This window comes from Oncorhynchus mykiss, chromosome 28 (genome assembly GCF_013265735.2).
Source record: "Oncorhynchus mykiss isolate Arlee chromosome 28, USDA_OmykA_1.1, whole genome shotgun sequence".
In the NCBI taxonomy this organism is placed as follows: Eukaryota; Metazoa; Chordata; class Actinopteri; order Salmoniformes; family Salmonidae; genus Oncorhynchus; species Oncorhynchus mykiss.
Genome location: NC_048592.1, coordinates 41,925,521 through 41,943,236, shown reverse-complemented (window position 1 = coordinate 41,943,236; position 17,716 = coordinate 41,925,521). Strand labels below are relative to the sequence as shown.

The 17,716-nt window shown below is 43.6% G+C and overlaps 1 protein-coding gene across 1 annotated transcript in view; it reads left to right on the top strand.

The window, feature by feature from the left end:
* LOC110508267 (macrophage mannose receptor 1) overlaps window positions 1-17,716 on the top strand; it is a 230,583-nt gene that overhangs the window by 194,128 nt on the left and 18,739 nt on the right. Inside the window, exons 20-26 of the mRNA XM_036966151.1 lie at window positions 5,956-6,098; window positions 6,317-6,425; window positions 9,490-9,617; window positions 14,195-14,239; window positions 16,316-16,351; window positions 16,538-16,631; window positions 16,773-17,005. Of these exons, the coding sequence (XP_036822046.1) occupies window positions 5,956-6,098; window positions 6,317-6,425; window positions 9,490-9,617; window positions 14,195-14,239; window positions 16,316-16,351; window positions 16,538-16,631; window positions 16,773-17,005 (788 nt within the window). The remainder of the gene's footprint in view (window positions 1-5,955; window positions 6,099-6,316; window positions 6,426-9,489; window positions 9,618-14,194; window positions 14,240-16,315; window positions 16,352-16,537; window positions 16,632-16,772; window positions 17,006-17,716) is intronic.

Sequence of the window (17,716 nt, the reverse complement as noted above, 5' to 3'; positions counted from 1 at the left end):
ATGACTATAACTGTGTGTCTCAAGGTTTCTGGCATGACTATAACTGTGTGTCTGTGTGTTCAGGTTTCTGGCATGACAATAACTATGTGTCTGTGTCTTCAGGTTTCTGGCATGACTTTAACTATGTGTCTGAGTGTTCAGGTTTCTGGCATGACTATAACTGTGTGTCTGAGTGTTCAGGTTTCTGGCATGACTATAACTGTGTCTCCAGGTTTCTGGCATGACTATAACTGTGTCTCCAGGTTTCTGGCATGACTATAACTATGTGTCTGTGTCTCCAGGTTTCTGGCATGACTATAACTGTGTGTCTGTGTCTCCAGGTTTCTGGCATGACTATAACTGTTCTGTGTTTTGGTTTCTGGCATGACTATAGCTGTGTGTCTTCATGTTTCTGGCTTGACTATAACTGTGTGTCTCCAAGTTTCTGGCATGACTATAACTGTGTCTCCAGGTTTCTGGCATGACTATAACTGTGTGTCTCCAGGTTTCTGGCATGACTATAACTGTGTCTCCAGGTTTCTGGCATGACTATAACTATGTGTCTGTGTCTCCAGGTTTCTGGCATGACTATAACTGTGTGTCTGTGTCTCCAGGTTTCTGGCATGACTATAACTGTGTGTCTGAGTGTTCAGGTTTCTGGCATGACTATAACTGTGTCTCCAGGTTTCTGGCATGACTATAACTGTGTCTCCAGGTTTCTGGCATGACTATAACTATGTGTCTGTGTCTCCAAGTTTCTGGCATGACTATAACTGTGTGTGTTTTGGTTTCTGGCATGACTATAACTATGTGTCTCCAGGTTTCTGGCATGACTATAACTGTGCGTCTGTGTCTCCAGGTTTCTGGCATGACTATAACTGTGTGTCTCCAGGTTTCTGGCATGACTATAACTGTGTCTTCAGGTTTCTGGCATGACTATAACTGTGTCTCCAGGTTTCTGGCATGACTATAACTATGTGTCTGCGTCTCCAGGTTTCTGGCATGACTATAACTATGTGTCTGCGTCTCCAGGTTTCTGGCATGACTATAACTGTGTGTCTGTGTCTCCAGGTTTCTGGCATGACTATAACTGTGTGTCTCCAGGTGTCTGGCATGACTATAACTGTGTGTCTGTGTCTCCAGGTTTCTGGCATGACTATAACTGTGTGTCTGTGTCTCCAGGTTTCTGGCATGACTATAACTGTGTGTCTCCAGGTTTCTGGCATGACTATAACTGTGTGTCTGTGTCTCCAGGTTTCTGGCATGACTATAACTATGTGTCTGTGTCTCCGGGTTTCTGGCATGACTATAACTTTGTGTCTGTGCCTTCAGGTTTCTGGCATGACTATAACTGTGTCTCCAGGTTTCTGGCATGACTATAACTATGTGTCTGTGTCTCCAGGTTTATGGCATGACTATAACTGTGTGTCTGTGTCTCCAGGTTTATGGCATGACTATAGCTGTCTGTCTGTGTCTCCAGGTTTCTGGCATGACTATAACTATGTGTCTGTGTCTCCAGGTTTCTGGCATGACTATAACTGTGTGTCTGTGTCTCAAGGTTTCTGGCATGACTATAACTACGTGTCTGTGTCTCCAGGTTTATGGCATGACTATAGCTGTCTGTCTGTGTCTCCAGGTTTCTGGCATGACTATAACTATGTGTCTGTGTCTCCAGGTTTCTGGCATGACTATAACTATGTGTCTGTGTCTTCAGGTTTCTGGCATGACTATAACTGTGTCTCCAGGTTTCTGGCATGACTATAACTATGTGTCTGTGTCTCCAGGTTTCTGGCATGACTATAACTATGTTTCTGTGTCTCCAGGTTTCTGGCATGACTATAACTGTGTGTCTGTGTCTCCAGGTTTCTGGCATGACTATAACTATGTGTCTGTGTCTCCAGGTTTCTGGCATGACTATAACTGTGTGTCTCCAGGTTTCTGGCATGACTATAACTGTGTCTTCAGGTTTCTGTCATGACTATAACTGTGTGTCTCCAGGTTTCTGGCATGACTATAACTATGTGTCTGTGTCTCCAGGTTTCTGGCATGACTATAACTGTGTGTCTGTGTCTCCAGGTTTCTGGCATGACTATAACTATGTGTCTGTGTCTCCAGGTTTCTGGCATGACTATAACTATGTGTCTCCAGGTTTCTGACATGACTATAACTGTGTGTCTGTGTCTCCAGGTTTTTGGCATGACTATAACTATGTGCCTGTGTCTCCAGGTTTATGGCATGACTATAACTATGTCTTCAGGTTTCTGGCATGACTATAACTATGTGTCTCCACGTTTCTGGCATGACTAAAACTATGTGTCTGTGTCTCCAGGTTTCTGGCATGACTATAACTATGTGTCTTCAGGTTTCTGTCATGACTATAACTGTGTGTCTCCAGGTTTCTGGCATGACTATAACTGTGTGTCTGTGTCTCCAGGTTTCTGGCATGACTATAACTGTGTGTGTTTTGGTTTCTGGCATGACTATAGCTGTGTGTCTTCAGGTTTCTGTCATGACTATAACTATGTGTCTGTGTCTCCAGGTTTCTGGCATGACTATAACTATGTGTCTCCAGGTTTCTGGCATGACTATAACTGTGTGTCTGTGTCTCCAGGTTTCTGGCATGACTGTAACTATGTGTCTGTGTCTCCAGGTTTCTGGCATGACTATAACTATGTGTCTGTGTCTCCAGGTTTCTGGCATGACTATAACTATGTGTCTGTGTCTCCAGGTTTCTGGCATGACTATAACTGTGTGTCTGTGCCTCCAGGTTTCTGGCATGACTATAGCTGTGTGTCTTCAGGTTTCTGTCATGACTATAACTATGTGTCTGTGTCTCCAGGTTTCTGGCATGACTATAACTGTGTGTATTTTGGTTTCTGGCATGACTATAGCTGTGTGTCTTCATGTTTCTGGCTTGACTATAACTGTGTGTCTGTGTCTCCAGGTTTCTGGCATGACTATAACTGTGTCTTCAGGTTTCTGGCATGACTATAACTGTGTCTCCAGGTTTCTGGCATGACTATAACTATGTGTCTCCATGTTTCTGTTATGACTATAACTGTGTCTTCAGGTTTCTGGCATGACTATAACTGTGTGTCTCAAGGTTTCTGGCATGACTATAACTGTGTGTCTGTGTGTTCAGGTTTCTGGCATGACAATAACTATGTGTCTGTGTCTTCAGGTTTCTGGCATGACTTTAACTATGTGTCTGAGTGTTCAGGTTTCTGGCATGACTATAACTGTGTGTCTGAGTGTTCAGGTTTCTGGCATGACTATAACTGTGTCTCCAGGTTTCTGGCATGACTATAACTGTGTCTCCAGGTTTCTGGCATGACTATAACTATGTGTCTGTGTCTCCAGGTTTCTGGCATGACTATAACTGTGTGTCTGTGTCTCCAGGTTTCTGGCATGACTATAACTGTTCTGTGTTTTGGTTTCTGGCATGACTATAGCTGTGTGTCTTCATGTTTCTGGCTTGACTATAACTGTGTGTCTCCAGGTTTCTGGCATGACTATAACTGTGTCTCCAGGTTTCTGGCATGACTATAACTGTGTGTCTCCAGGTTTCTGGCATGACTATAACTGTGTCTCCAGGTTTCTGGCATGACTATAACTATGTGTCTGTGTCTCCAGGTTTCTGGCATGACTATAACTGTGTGTCTGTGTCTCCAGGTTTCTGGCATGACTATAACTGTGTGTCTGAGTGTTCAGGTTTCTGGCATGACTATAACTGTGTCTCCAGGTTTCTGGCATGACTATAACTGTGTCTCCAGGTTTCTGGCATGACTATAACTGTGTGTGTTTTGGTTTCTGGCATGACTATAACTATGTGTCTCCAGGTTTCTGGCATGACTATAACTGTGCGTCTGTGTCTCCAGGTTTCTGGCATGACTATAACTGTGTGTCTCCAGGTTTCTGGCATGACTATAACTGTGTCTTCAGGTTTCTGGCATGACTATAACTGTGTCTCCAGGTTTCTGGCATGACTATAACTATGTGTCTGCGTCTCCAGGTTTCTGGCATGACTATAACTATGTGTCTGCGTCTCCAGGTTTCTGGCATGACTATAACTGTGTGTCTGTGTCTCCAGGTTTCTGGCATGACTATAACTGTGTGTCTCCAGGTGTCTGGCATGACTATAACTGTGTGTCTGTGTCTCCAGGTTTCTGGCATGACTATAACTGTGTGTCTGTGTCTCCAGGTTTCTGGCATGACTATAACTGTGTGTCTCCAGGTTTCTGGCATGACTATAACTGTGTGTCTGTGTCTCCAGGTTTCTGGCATGACTATAACTATGTGTCTGTGTCTCCAGGTTTCTGGCATGACTATAACTTTGTGTCTGTGCCTTCAGGTTTCTGGCATGACTATAACTGTGTCTCCAGGTTTCTGGCATGACTATAACTATGTGTCTGTGTCTCCAGGTTTCTGGCATGACTATAACTGTGTGTCTGTGTCTCAAGGTTTCTGGCATGACTATAACTACGTGTCTGTGTCTCCAGGTTTATGGCATGACTATAGCTGTCTGTCTGTGTCTCCAGGTTTCTGGCATGACTATAACTATGTGTCTGTGTCTCCAGGTTTCTGGCATGACTATAACTGTGTGTCTGTGTCTCAAGGTTTCTGGCATGACTATAACTACGTGTCTGTGTCTCCAGGTTTATGGCATGACTATAGCTGTCTGTCTGTGTCTTCAGGTTTCTGGCATGACTATAACTATGTGTCTGTGTCTCCAGGTTTCTGGCATGACTATAACTATGTGTCTGTGTCTTCAGGTTTCTGGCATGACTATAACTGTGTCTCCAGGTTTCTGGCATGACTATAACTATGTGTCTGTGTCTCCAGGTTTCTGGCATGACTATAACTATGTTTCTGTGTCTCCAGGTTTCTGGCATGACTATAACTGTGTGTCTGTGTCTCCAGGTTTCTGGCATGACTATAACTATGTGTCTGTGTCTCCAGGTTTCTGGCATGACTATAACTGTGTGTCTCCAGGTTTCTGGCATGACTATAACTGTGTCTTCAGGTTTCTGTCATGACTATAACTGTGTGTCTCCAGGTTTCTGGCATGACTATAACTATGTGTCTGTGTCTCCAGGTTTCTGGCATGACTATAACTGTGTGTCTGTGTCTCCAGGTTTCTGGCATGACTATAACTATGTGTCTGTGTCTCCAGGTTTCTGGCATGACTATAACTATGTGTCTCCAGGTTTCTGACATGACTATAACTGTGTGTCTGTGTCTCCAGGTTTTTGGCATGACTATAACTATGTGCCTGTGTCTCCAGGTTTATGGCATGACTATAACTATGTCTTCAGGTTTCTGGCATGACTATAACTATGTGTCTCCACGTTTCTGGCATGACTAAAACTATGTGTCTGTGTCTCCAGGTTTCTGGCATGACTATAACTATGTGTCTTCAGGTTTCTGTCATGACTATAACTGTGTGTCTCCAGGTTTCTGGCATGACTATAACTGTGTGTCTGTGTCTCCAGGTTTCTGGCATGACTATTACTATGTGTCTGTGTCTCCAGGTTTCTGGCATGACTATAACAATGTCTTCAGGTTTCTGGCATGACTATAACTGTGTGTCTGTGTCTTCAGGTTTCTGGCATGACTATAACTGTGTCTTCAGGTTTCTGGCATGACTATAACTGTGTGTCTGTGTCTCCAGGTTTCTGGCATGACTATAACTGTGTCTCCAGGTTTCTGGCTTGACTATAACTGTGTCTCCAGGTTTCTGGCATGACTATAACTGTGTCTCCAGGTTTCTGGCCCTACTATATCTGTGTCTCCAGGTTTCTGGCATGACTATAACTGTGTCTTCAGGTTTCTGGCATGACTATAACTATGTATCTGTGTCTCCAGGTTTCTGGCATGACTATAACTATGTGTCTGTGTCTCCAGGTTTCTGGCATGACTATAACTATGTGTCTTCAGGTTTCTGGCATGACTATAACTATGTGTCTGTGTCTCCAGGTTTCTGGCATGACTATAACTGTGGCACTGAAATGAGGTCCATCTGTGAGAGGAGTGGTTCCCCCCCAGTGAACAGCACCGTGCCCCCTACTGCCCCCCCCACAGGAGGCTGCCCCCCGGAATGGGTCCGCTACCAGTCTAAGGTCAGTAAGAGGAGAGAATGGATCCTAAGGCCAGAGATCAAAGGTTACACAGGAAGAGTGTTAAAATACTGATTATGTAATAATAATATGTTGAATGTCTTTCACATGGCGATACAGTTTTACAACAGGCTTTGAGAATGAAAGTCAAACTCAAAGTGTTTGCCTATAATCAATCAACTTGAATCAACTTGATTTATTGCTTATTGATTTGATTATAGTGCTACAAATTGATTGGATACCGGGTGCCTTGTTCCTGGCTCGAGGCCAGATCGTACTGCCAATCCATGGGAGCTAACCTGGCGTCCATCGCCAGTAGGCGGGAGCAAGGTGAGATTATTTTAACCTGTAAATGACCCCTCGTCTGTGGCGGTCTAAGACCCTCCCTCTGGAGTACATGTAAGACCATAGCCCTTTCTCCTACCTATCACCTCTATTGATCCTAAAACATACAACATACTTTATAAACAAATCAGTGGTGAAAGAAGTACCCCATTTTTATACGGCAGTAAAAGTAAAGATTCGTTAATAGAAAATGACTCCAGTAAAATTCAAAGTCACCCAGTAAAATGATACTTGAGTAAAAGTCTAAAAGTATTAGTTTTTTGAAATATACTTAAGTTTCAAAAGTAAAAGTATAAATAATTTTAAATGACTTAAAAGCAAACAAGACACGATTTCCCAGTTTTCTTTATTAATGGATCCAATGGGGCTCCAACACATAATTTACAAACTCAACAGAGAGACCGTAGGGATGACCAGGGATGTTCTCTTGATACTAGTGTGAAATGGACCATTTTCCTGAATGTAACAAGTACTTTAGAGTGCCATGAAAAATGTATGGAGTAAAAAGTTCATTATTTTATTTAGGAATGTAGTGAAGGAAAAGTAAAAGTTGCCAAAAATATAAATAGTAAAGTACAGATACCCACATAAAGTACTTAAGTACTTAAAATACTTTACACCACTGCAAAATATACATACAGTGCCTTGCGAAAGTATTCGGCCCCCTTGAACTTTGCGACTTTTTGCCACATTTCAGGCTTCAAACATAAAGATATAAAACTGTATTTTTTTGTGAAGAATCAACAACAAGTGGGACACAATCATGAAGTGGAACAACATTTATTGGATATTTCAAACTTTTTTAACAAATCAAAAACTGAAAAATTGGGCGTGCAAAATTATTCAGCCCCTTTACTTTCAGTGCAGCAAACTCTCTCCAGAAGTTAAGTGAGGATCTCTGAATGATCCAATGTTGACCTAAATGACTAATGATGATAAATACAATCCACCTGTGTGTAAATCAAGTCTCCGTATAAATACACCTGCACTGTGATAGTCTCAGAGGTCCGTTAAAAGCGCAGAGAGCATCATGAAGAACAAGGAACACACCAGGCAGGTCCGAGATACTGTTGTGAAGAAGTTTAAAGCCGGATTTGGATACAAAAAGATTTCCCAAGCTTTAAACATCCCAAGGAGCACTGTGCAAGCGATAATATTGAAATTATATCAGTATCAGACCACTGCAAATCTACCAAGACCTGGCCGTCCCTCTAAACTTTCAGCTCATACAAGGAGAAGACTGATCAGAGATGCAGCCAAGAGGCCCATGATCACTCTGGATGAACTGCAGAGATCTACAGCTGAGGTGGGAGACTCTGTCCATAGGACAACAATCAGTCGTATATTGCACAAATCTGGCCTTTATGGAAGAGTGGCAAGAAGAAAGCCATTTCTTAAAGATATCCATAAAAAGTGTCGTTTAAAGTTTGCAACAAGCCATCTGGGAGACACACCAAACATGTGGAAGAAGGTGCTCTGGTCAGATGAAACCAAAATTGAACTTTTTGGCAACAATGCAAAACGTTATGTTTGGCGTAAAAGCAACACAGCTCATCACCCTGAACACACCATACCCACTGTCAAACATGGTGGTGGCAGCATCATGGTTTGGGCCTGCTTTTCTTCAGCAGGGACAGGGAAGATGGTTAAAATCGATGGGAAGATGGATAGAGCCAAATACAGGACCATTCTGGAAGAAAAGCTGATGGAGTCTGCAAAAGACCTGAGACTGGGACGGAGATTTGTCTTCCAACAAGACAATGATCCAAAACATAAAGCAAAATCTACAATGGAATGGTTCAAAAATAAACATATCCAGGTGTTAGAATGACCAAGTCAAAGTCCAGACCTGAATCCAATCGAGAATCTGTGGAAAGAACTGAAAACTGCTGTTCACAAATGCTCTCCATCCAACCTCACTGAGCTCGAGCTGTTTTGCAAGGAGGAATGGGAAAAAATTTCAGTCTCTCGATGTGCAAAACTGATAGAGACATACCCCAAGCGACTTACAGCTGTAATCGCAGCAAAAGGTGGCGCTACAAAGTATTAACTTAAGGGGGCTGAATAATTTTGCACGCCCAATTTTTCAGTTTTTGATTTGTTAAAAAAGTTTGAAATATCCAATAAATGTCGTTCCACTTCATGATTGTGTCCCACTTGTTGTTGATTCTTCACAAAAAAATACAGTTTTATATCTTTATGTTTGAAGCCTGAAATGTGCCAAAAGGTCGCAAAGTTCAAGGGGGCCGAATACTTTCGCAAGGCACTGTATACTGAATGAACGGTCATCTTCTCTTAGACAGGCAGGTATTTAACACCCACAGACAACACCACTGACCCTAAACTGATCAGCTGATCAAGTGACATTTTACAGACAGTCATGCACATAAACATCCCATGGATTCTACTATTAGTGTCAGTAGCATCTTGTTTTACAGATGGAAATGACAGTACCATCAGCCACATGTCAGTCAGTCAGTGATGATCCATCCTGTTCTCTCCTGACCAACACTCTCTCCTGTGGGTTGAGGGATTCCACCATTTTAAAGTAGTCAACTGGGTGGGGATTTCTATGGGTTTTGAGAAATCAGCCAATGATTGGAGCATTGTCTTCATCAAATTTGGTTACCTATGGTTTGTCAATGAAGAAGAAAATGTACCACTTTAAAATGGAGATAACCCTTCATTGTGCTGCCCATAGAGACATTGCCATCATCCACCATTTTTAAGTAGTCAACTGGGTGGGGAGTCCTATGGGTTGCAGCCTCAATGGAGCTGCCCATGCTGTCACAGATGCTATAATAGAACAGATATAAGGATGAGTCCTCTATCTATCTGCCCATGCTGTCACAGACTCTATAATGACACAGATATAAAGATAAGTCATCTATCTATCTCTATGGAGCTGCCCATGCTGTCACAGATGCTATAATGGAACAGATATAAGGATGAGTCCTCTATCTATCTCTATGGAGCTACCCATGCTGTCACAGACTCTATAATGACACAGATATAAAGATGAGTCCTCTTTCTATCTCTATGGTTGCAGTGTTTCTGACGACCCAGATGACTTCTGGTGCTACTGACCTGTGGATTGGACTGAGTAACTTAAACCGGGACGCGTTTGTCTGGACCGATGGCCAGGCAGTCAAATACTTAAACTTGGATTTCATCAAGGTACGCATGTACACATATTTACCTCAGCAATGAGGGCCAAGGGTTGTTGTAAATGCTCTTGTTCTGAGATCAAAGTGAGAGCTACTTGTTGCCACCTGTGTATGTTTTGCTAGTTAGCTAGTTATTAGCCCAGTTATAGCTACTTCCTAGTCAACAATTTTAAGAAGTATTTCTCTATGGCTGACCATGCTTTCCACCTGGATACCCCTACCCCGGCCCAACATCTCAACACCCACTGCAGCAAGTTGCCCAAGCCTCCACCCCCCCCCCCCCCCCCCCCCCTCTTCCACCCAGCTGATGTTCTGAAAGAGCCGTACCTTCTCCGCTATACAATCTGGTTTCCGAGCTGGTCACGGGTGCACATCAGCCACGCTCAAGGTCCTTAACGATATCATAACCGCTATTGCTAAGAGACAATACTGTGCAGCCGTATTCATCGAACTGGTCAAGGCTTTCGACTCTGTCAATAACCACATTCTTATTGGCAGACAACAGCCTTGGTTTCTCAAATGACTGCCTCACCTGGTTCACCAACTTCTTCTCAGATAGAGTTCAGTGTGTTAAAATCGGAGAGCCTGTTGTCCGGACCTCTGGCAGTCTCTATGGGGGTGCCACAGGGTTCAATTCTCGGACCGACTCTTTTCTCTGTATGCATCAATGACGTCGCTCTTGCTGCTGATGATTCTTTGACCCACCTCTACGCAGACGACACCGTTCTGTATACCTCTGGCCCTTCGTTGGATACTGTGTTAACAAACCTCCAAACGAGCTTCAATGCCAGACAACACTACTGCAGTGGTCTCCAACTGCTCTTAAACGCTAGTAAAACTAAATGCATGCACTTCAACCGATCGCTGCCCGCACCTGCCCGCCCGACTAGCATCACTACTCTGGATGGTTCTGACTTAGAATATGTGGATAACTACAAATACCTAGGTGTTTGGCTAGACTGTAAACTCTCCTTCCAGACTCACATTAAGCATCTCCAATCAAAGATTAAATCTAGAATCGGCTTCCTATTTCGCAACAAAGCCTCCTTCACTCATGCTGCCAAACACACCCTCGTAAAACTGACTATCCTACCAATCCTTGACTTCGGTGATGTCATTTACAAAATACCCTCCAACACTCTACTCAGCAAATTGGATGCAGTCTATCACAGTGCCATCTGTTTTTTCACCAAAGCCCCATACACTACCCACTACTGTGACCTGTATGCTCTCGTTGGCTGGTCCTCGCTTCATATTCGTCGCCAAACCCACTGGCTCCAGGTCATCTATAAGTCTTTGCTAGGTAAAGCTCTGCCTTATCTCAGATCACTGGTCACCATAGCAACACCCACCCGTAGCACGCGCTCCAGCAGGTATACAGTATCTCACTGGTCATCCCCAAAGCCAACACCCCTTTGGCCGCCTTTCCTTCCAGTTCTCTGTTGCCAATGACTGGAACGAACTGCAAAAATCACTGAAGTTGGAGACATATTTCTCTCACTAACTTTAAGAGTCAGCATTCAGAGCAGCTTACCGATCACTGCAGCTGTACACAGCCCATCTGTAAATAGCCCACCCAATCTACCTACATCATCCCCATTGTCACGCCCTGACCTTAGAGAGACATTTTATGTCTCTATTTGGTTTGGTCAGGGTGTGATTTGGGTGGGCATTCTATGTTCTGTTTTCTATGTTTTGTATTTCTATGTTTTGGCCTGGTATGGTTCTCTATCAGGGACAGCTGTCTATCGTTATCCCTGATTGGGAATCATACTTAGGCAGCCTTTTCCCTTTTGTCATTGTGGGAAGTTGTCTTTGTTAGGGGCACTATAGCCCTTGTAAGCTTCACGGTCGTTTCCTTGTTTTGTTGTTTTATTGGCGACATTTTACAAAATAAAAAATGTACGCTCACAACGCTGCACCTTGGTCTCATACCGACGTCTCATTCCGACGACGGCCGTGACACCAATGGACCAAGCAGCGTGGCCAGGAGGAGCAGGAATCCTGGGCCCGGGAGAAGAGAGAGTGGAGGACATCTTGGACATGGGAGCAGGTTATGGCAGGGGACAAGACCCTGCCATGGAAACAGGTGGAAGTAGCAAGGGAGGAACAACAACGATACCAGGAGTCAAGGCTAGCACAGAAGCCCGAGAGGCAGCCCCAACAAAAATTCCAGCTCCCCGCACGTGCCGGGCCAAAGTCACCATCCAGCCAGGACAGGTTGTGCAGGCTCTATGCTCGAGACCTCCAGTGCGCCTCCACGGCCCAGTGAATCCGGTGCCTCCGCCAAGAACCAAGCCTCCTGTATGTCTCCCCAGGCTGTGAGTCCTGTGGCAGCTCCCAGAACCAGGCCTCCTGTATGTCTCCCCAGCCTGGTGAGTCCTGTGCCTGCTCCCAGAACCAAGCCTCCTGTATGTCTCCCCAGGCTGTGAGTCCTGTGCCTGCTCCCAGAACCAAGCCTCCTGTATGTCTCCCCAGCCTGGTGAGTCCTGTGCCTGCTCCAAGAACCAGGCCTCCTGTAAGTCTTTCCAGCCTGTGAGTTCTGTGCCTGCTCCCAGAACCAGGCCTCCTGCATGTCTCCCCAGCCTGTGAGTCCTGTGCCTGCTCCCAGAACCAGGCCTCCTGTATGTCTCCCCAGCCTGTGAGTCCTGTGCCTGTTCCCAGAACCAGGCCTCCTGTATGTCTCCCCAGCCGGGTGAGCCCTGTGCCTGCTCCCAGAACCAATCCTCCTTTATGTCTCCCCAGTCTGGTGAGCATTGTGCCTGCTCCCAGAACCAAACCTCCAGTAAGTCTCCCCAGCCTGGTAAGCCCTGTGGCAGCTCCACGCACCAGGCTGCCCATACGTCTCCTCACTCCAGTGATGATCCATGGCATGAAGCCTCCAGTGATGATCCATGGCACGAAGCCTCCAGTGATGATCCATGGCACGAAGCCTCCAGTGATGATCCATGGCACGAAGCCTCCAGTGATGATCCATGGCAAGAAGCCTCCAACGACGGTCTCCAGCGGCGGCCTTCAGGCAGGAGCCTCCAGCGATGGCCTTCAGGCAGGAGCCTCCAGCGATGGCCTTCAGGCAGGAGCCTCCAACGACGGTCTCCAGCGGCGGCCTTCAGGCAGGAGCCTCCAGCGACGGTCTCCAGCGATGGCCTTCAGGCAGGAGCCTCCAACGACGGTCTCCAGCGGCGGCCTTCAGGCAGGAGCCTCCAGCGACGGTCTCCAGTGGCGGCCTTCAGGCAGGAGCCTCCAACGACGGCAGCCTTTTCCCCTTTTGTCATTGTGGGAAGTTATCTTTGTTAGGGGCACTATAAGCTTCATGGTCATTTCCTTGTATCCTTGTTTCGTTGGAGACATTTTACAAAATAAAATAAAATGTACACTCAAAACGCTGTCTCATTCCGACGACGGCCGTGACAACTACATAGCGTACTGTTTTTATTTACTTTTCTGCTCTTTTGCACACGAGCATCTCTACTTGCACATCATCATCAGCTCAGTTATCACTTCAGAGTGAATTGCTAAATTGTAATTACGATGCCACTATTGGCCTATTTATTGCCTTACCTCCTTGCTTCATTTGCACACATTGTATACAATTTTTTCTATTGTGATATTGACTGTACGATTGCTTATCCCATGTGTAACTCTGTGTTGTTTTTGGTCACACTGCTTTGCTTTATCTTGGCCAGGTCGCAGTTGTAAATGAGAACTTGTTCTCAACTGGCCTACCTGGTTAAATAAAGGTGAAATAAAATAAACTATTCTTACAAAAGTACAAAGTGTGCATTTCTAGCCATCTTTGAAAAGCCAGTCAGGTAAAGAGCTTTTTTATGTTTTAAAGGGACGGTGTTGTATTTTCAGACCGGCTTGAATAAGCTAAGTAGCCAATAGGCAGAGCGTTGCATAATTTGTCTGATTCTTTGTAATAATTGTACGGGAATAATAATGAATTTTAATTTTCTAAAAGTGGTTTCTTGCATCAAACAACACATTCAGTCACCTCCTTGTCTGAAGGACAAGTGGATCAACAGGTTAAAGGTCAAGCCCTGCATGTGTTTTTCATAAGTCTCATGGAATGTAGGCCTATATTGAACACCACACATTGGCTGCTACTGTAGGCTGAATGATAGAACATCTATTTCCATGTAAAATTTTATGGGATGCATTTTCTCCATTGTTTTTAATGGTAGGCAACTCTGGTAGACCTACATTATGATCAAATAGCCACAGTTGCCTACTCGTCCACTGTTAAAACTATAACTTACAGCAGGTACTGCCTCAGTGTTCACAGTAAAACTGTAACTTAAAGCAGGTACAGCCTCAGTGTTCACAGTAAACGTGCGCTGGAAGTTGCACAGAATTTTCACAACTTTCAAGTTTGTGCTCAGCAGACCTTAAATTTGCTCAGTGGGGAAAATTGAGGTAACATTTTACATAATATACACATACATTACAGCCTGGAACACTGTGTGGCACACTGGACATGATGTGTTAGTTTACTTTGAGTTTAATTTGCTAATTTTATCCCTAAACCAATAATGTTTTTTAATTAATACCCATAATATGTAATATTTTGTTTCTTAATTGTAGACACTGTCGCAGATGTTCCCATCGCTATGGTTTTTCCATAGTCAGGTAAAGTCCCTTCAAACTTGAAGTAAACACAGACATACACACACAGGACCTAGTGAAAGTCTACACCCGCTTTGCAAAGTCTTCACATTTTGCTGCCTAAAAGGTAAGTAATTAATTATATGTTTTTGCCTACATATCTACACAAACCAAGTAGGCAAAAACATATAATTAATTACTTACCTTTTAGGCAGAAAAATTCAAAGTGAAAGAAAACAAACAAACAAACAAAAACAACCCAGAGTTCATACTGTCTGGAAACACCCCAGAGTTCATACTGGTTGGAAACACCCCAGAGTTCATACTGGTTGGAAACACCCCAGATGTCATACTTGGTGGAAACACCCCAGAGTTCATACTGGTTGGAAACACCCCAGAGGTCATACTGGTTGGAAACACCCCAGAGTTCATACTGGTTGGAAACACCCCAGAGTTCATACTGTCTGGAAACACCCCAGAGTTCATACTGGTTGGAAACACCCCAGAGTTCATACTGGTTGGAAACACCCCAGATGTCATACTTGGTGGAAACACCCCAGAGTTCATACTGGTTGGAAACACCCCAGAGGTCATACTTGGTGGAAACACCCCAGAGTTCATACTTGGTGGAAACACCCCAGAGTTCATACTTGGTGGAAACACCCCAGAGTTCAAACTGGTTGGAAACACCCCAGAGTTCATACTTGGTGGAAACACCCCAGAGTTCATACTGGTTGGAAACACCCCAGAGGTCATACTTGGTGGAAACATCCCAGAGTTCATACTGGTTGGAAAAACCCCAGAGTTCATACTGGTTGGAAACACCCCAGAGTTCATACTGGTTGGTAACACCCCAGAGGTCATACTGGTTGGAAACACCCCAGAGTTCATACTGGTTGGAAACACCCCAGAGTTCATACTTGGTGGAAACACCCCAGAGTTCATACTAGTTGGAAACACCCCAGAGGTCATACTTGGAGAAAACACCCCAGAGTTCATACTTGGTGGAAACACCCCAGAGTTCATACTTGGTGGAAACACCCCAGAGTTCATACTGGTTTGAAACACCCCAGAGTTCATACTTGGTGGAAACACCTCAGAGTTCATACTTGGTGGAAACACTGTATACTAAACATTTTGTATACACACAAACACAGATATCCACACACACCTACCGACAGGCCTACTGTACATATGTTTAAATACATATTATACTGAAACACATTGACTAAATCCCCATCATTTACATATTATACTGAAACACATTGATTAAATCCCCATCATTTACATATCATACTGAAACACATTGACTAAATCCCTATCGTTTACATATTATACTGAAACACATTGATTAAATCCCCATCATTTACATATCATACTGAAACACATTGACTAAATCCCTATCGTTTACATATTATACTGAAACACATTGACTAAATCCCCATCGTTTACATATTATACTGAAACACATTGACTAAATCCCCATCGTTTACATATTATACTGAAACACATTGATTAAATCCCCATCATTTACATATCATACTGAAACACATTGACTAAATCCCTATCGTTTACATATTATACTGAAACACATTGATTAAATCCCCATCATTTACATATCATACTGAAACACATTGACTAAATCCCTATCGTTTACATATTATACTGAAACACATTGACTAAATCCCCATCGTTTACATATTATACTGAAACACATTGACTAAATCCCTATCGTTTACACATTATACTGAAACACATTGACTAAATCCCCATCGTTTACATATTATACTGAAACACATTGACTAAATCCCCATCATTTACATATTATACTGAAACACATTGACTAAATCCCTATCGTTTACACATCATACTGAAACACATTGACTAAATCCCCATCGTTTACATATTATACTGAAACACATTGACTAAATCCCCATCATTTACATATTATACTGAAACACATTGACTAAATCCCTATCGTTTACACATTATACTGAAACACATTGATTAAATCCCCATCGTTTACTTTGCTTATTCTATCTCTAGAACAATGTCTTAATAAATACCACTAACGTATACCATTTTGTTTTCTAATTGTAGATGTACATGGATATGCTTTCCTCTCAGGCTAGTCGGGTAAGATCAATTTAAACTAACTATCACCATTCAAAATGAGAATTACACACAATAAATCGGATATAATAACATATTAATAATGTATTATTTAAAGTGCTAGACTTACATTTTGCTCAAAGCTCTACTATATGAGAGAATTAAGTCTGACTGTGAATGTTGTCGATATTGATCATCTTTGTCTCACAGTGTATTGTGATGGCCAGTTCCTCCTCCATCTTGGGAAAATGGGAAATCAGGTCCTGCAACGACACACACGGCTTCATCTGTCAGCGTAAAGTTGGTGAGAAAAGACATTCTCCTCTTCTCTCTCTCTCTTCTTCTTTCTCTCTCCTACTCTTCATCCTCTTCTTCCTCCTCCTTTTTGTCTCCATCCTCGGCCCTGTGATTTGTAATGTGACTAAGTGTTGCCCTGCCCTCCTAGACTCAGGCATCCCAGTCCCGACACCGACAATGTTACCTAGAGGCTGGGTGAAGCTGGCCAACGACTCCTACAAGGTGCTGCCCCAGAACAGGACATGGCCCGAAGCCCGGATGCAGTGTGAGGCTGAGGAGGGCCAGCTGGCTAGCACCCTGGATGAACTGTCAGCAGCCTACCTGGAGCTGCAGGCTTTGAAGCTGCAGACACCACTGTGGATTGGACTCAATAGGAATGAGGTACAGTACTAGCTGTCTCTTCAGGTGCAACGGACTCCTCATCAGAACAGGCAGGTTATTGGTACTGTTGGATTCTGGGTGAAACTTTGAACATTTCTATACTCGAGACATGATGGATCATAAGTAATACTATAGTATCTGAGGGGTGATAGAGACTGGTTGGTACATCAGTAATACTATAGTATCTGAGGGGTGATAGAGACTGGTTGGTATATCAGTAATACTATAGTATCTGAGGGGTGATAGAGACTGGTTGGTACATCAGTAATACTATAGTATCTGAGGGGGGATAGAGACTGGTTGATACATCAGTAATACTATAGTATCTGAGGAGTGATAGAGACTGGTTGGTACATCAGTAATACTACAGTATCTGAGGGGTGATAGAGACTGGTTGGTACATCAGTAATACTGTAGTATCTGAGGGGTGAGAGACACTGGTTGGTACATCAGTAATACTATAGTATCTGAGGGGTGAAAGAGACATGTTGGTACATCAGTAATACTATAGTATCTGAGGGGTGATAGAGACTGGTTGTAGGAATACTATAGTATCTGAGTGGTGATAGAGACTGGTTGGTACATCAGTAATACTATAGTATCTGAGGGGTGACAGAGACTGGTTGGTACATCAGTAATGCTATAGTATCTGAGGGGTGATAGAGACTGGTTGTAGTAATACTATAGTATCTGAGGGGTGATAGAGACTGG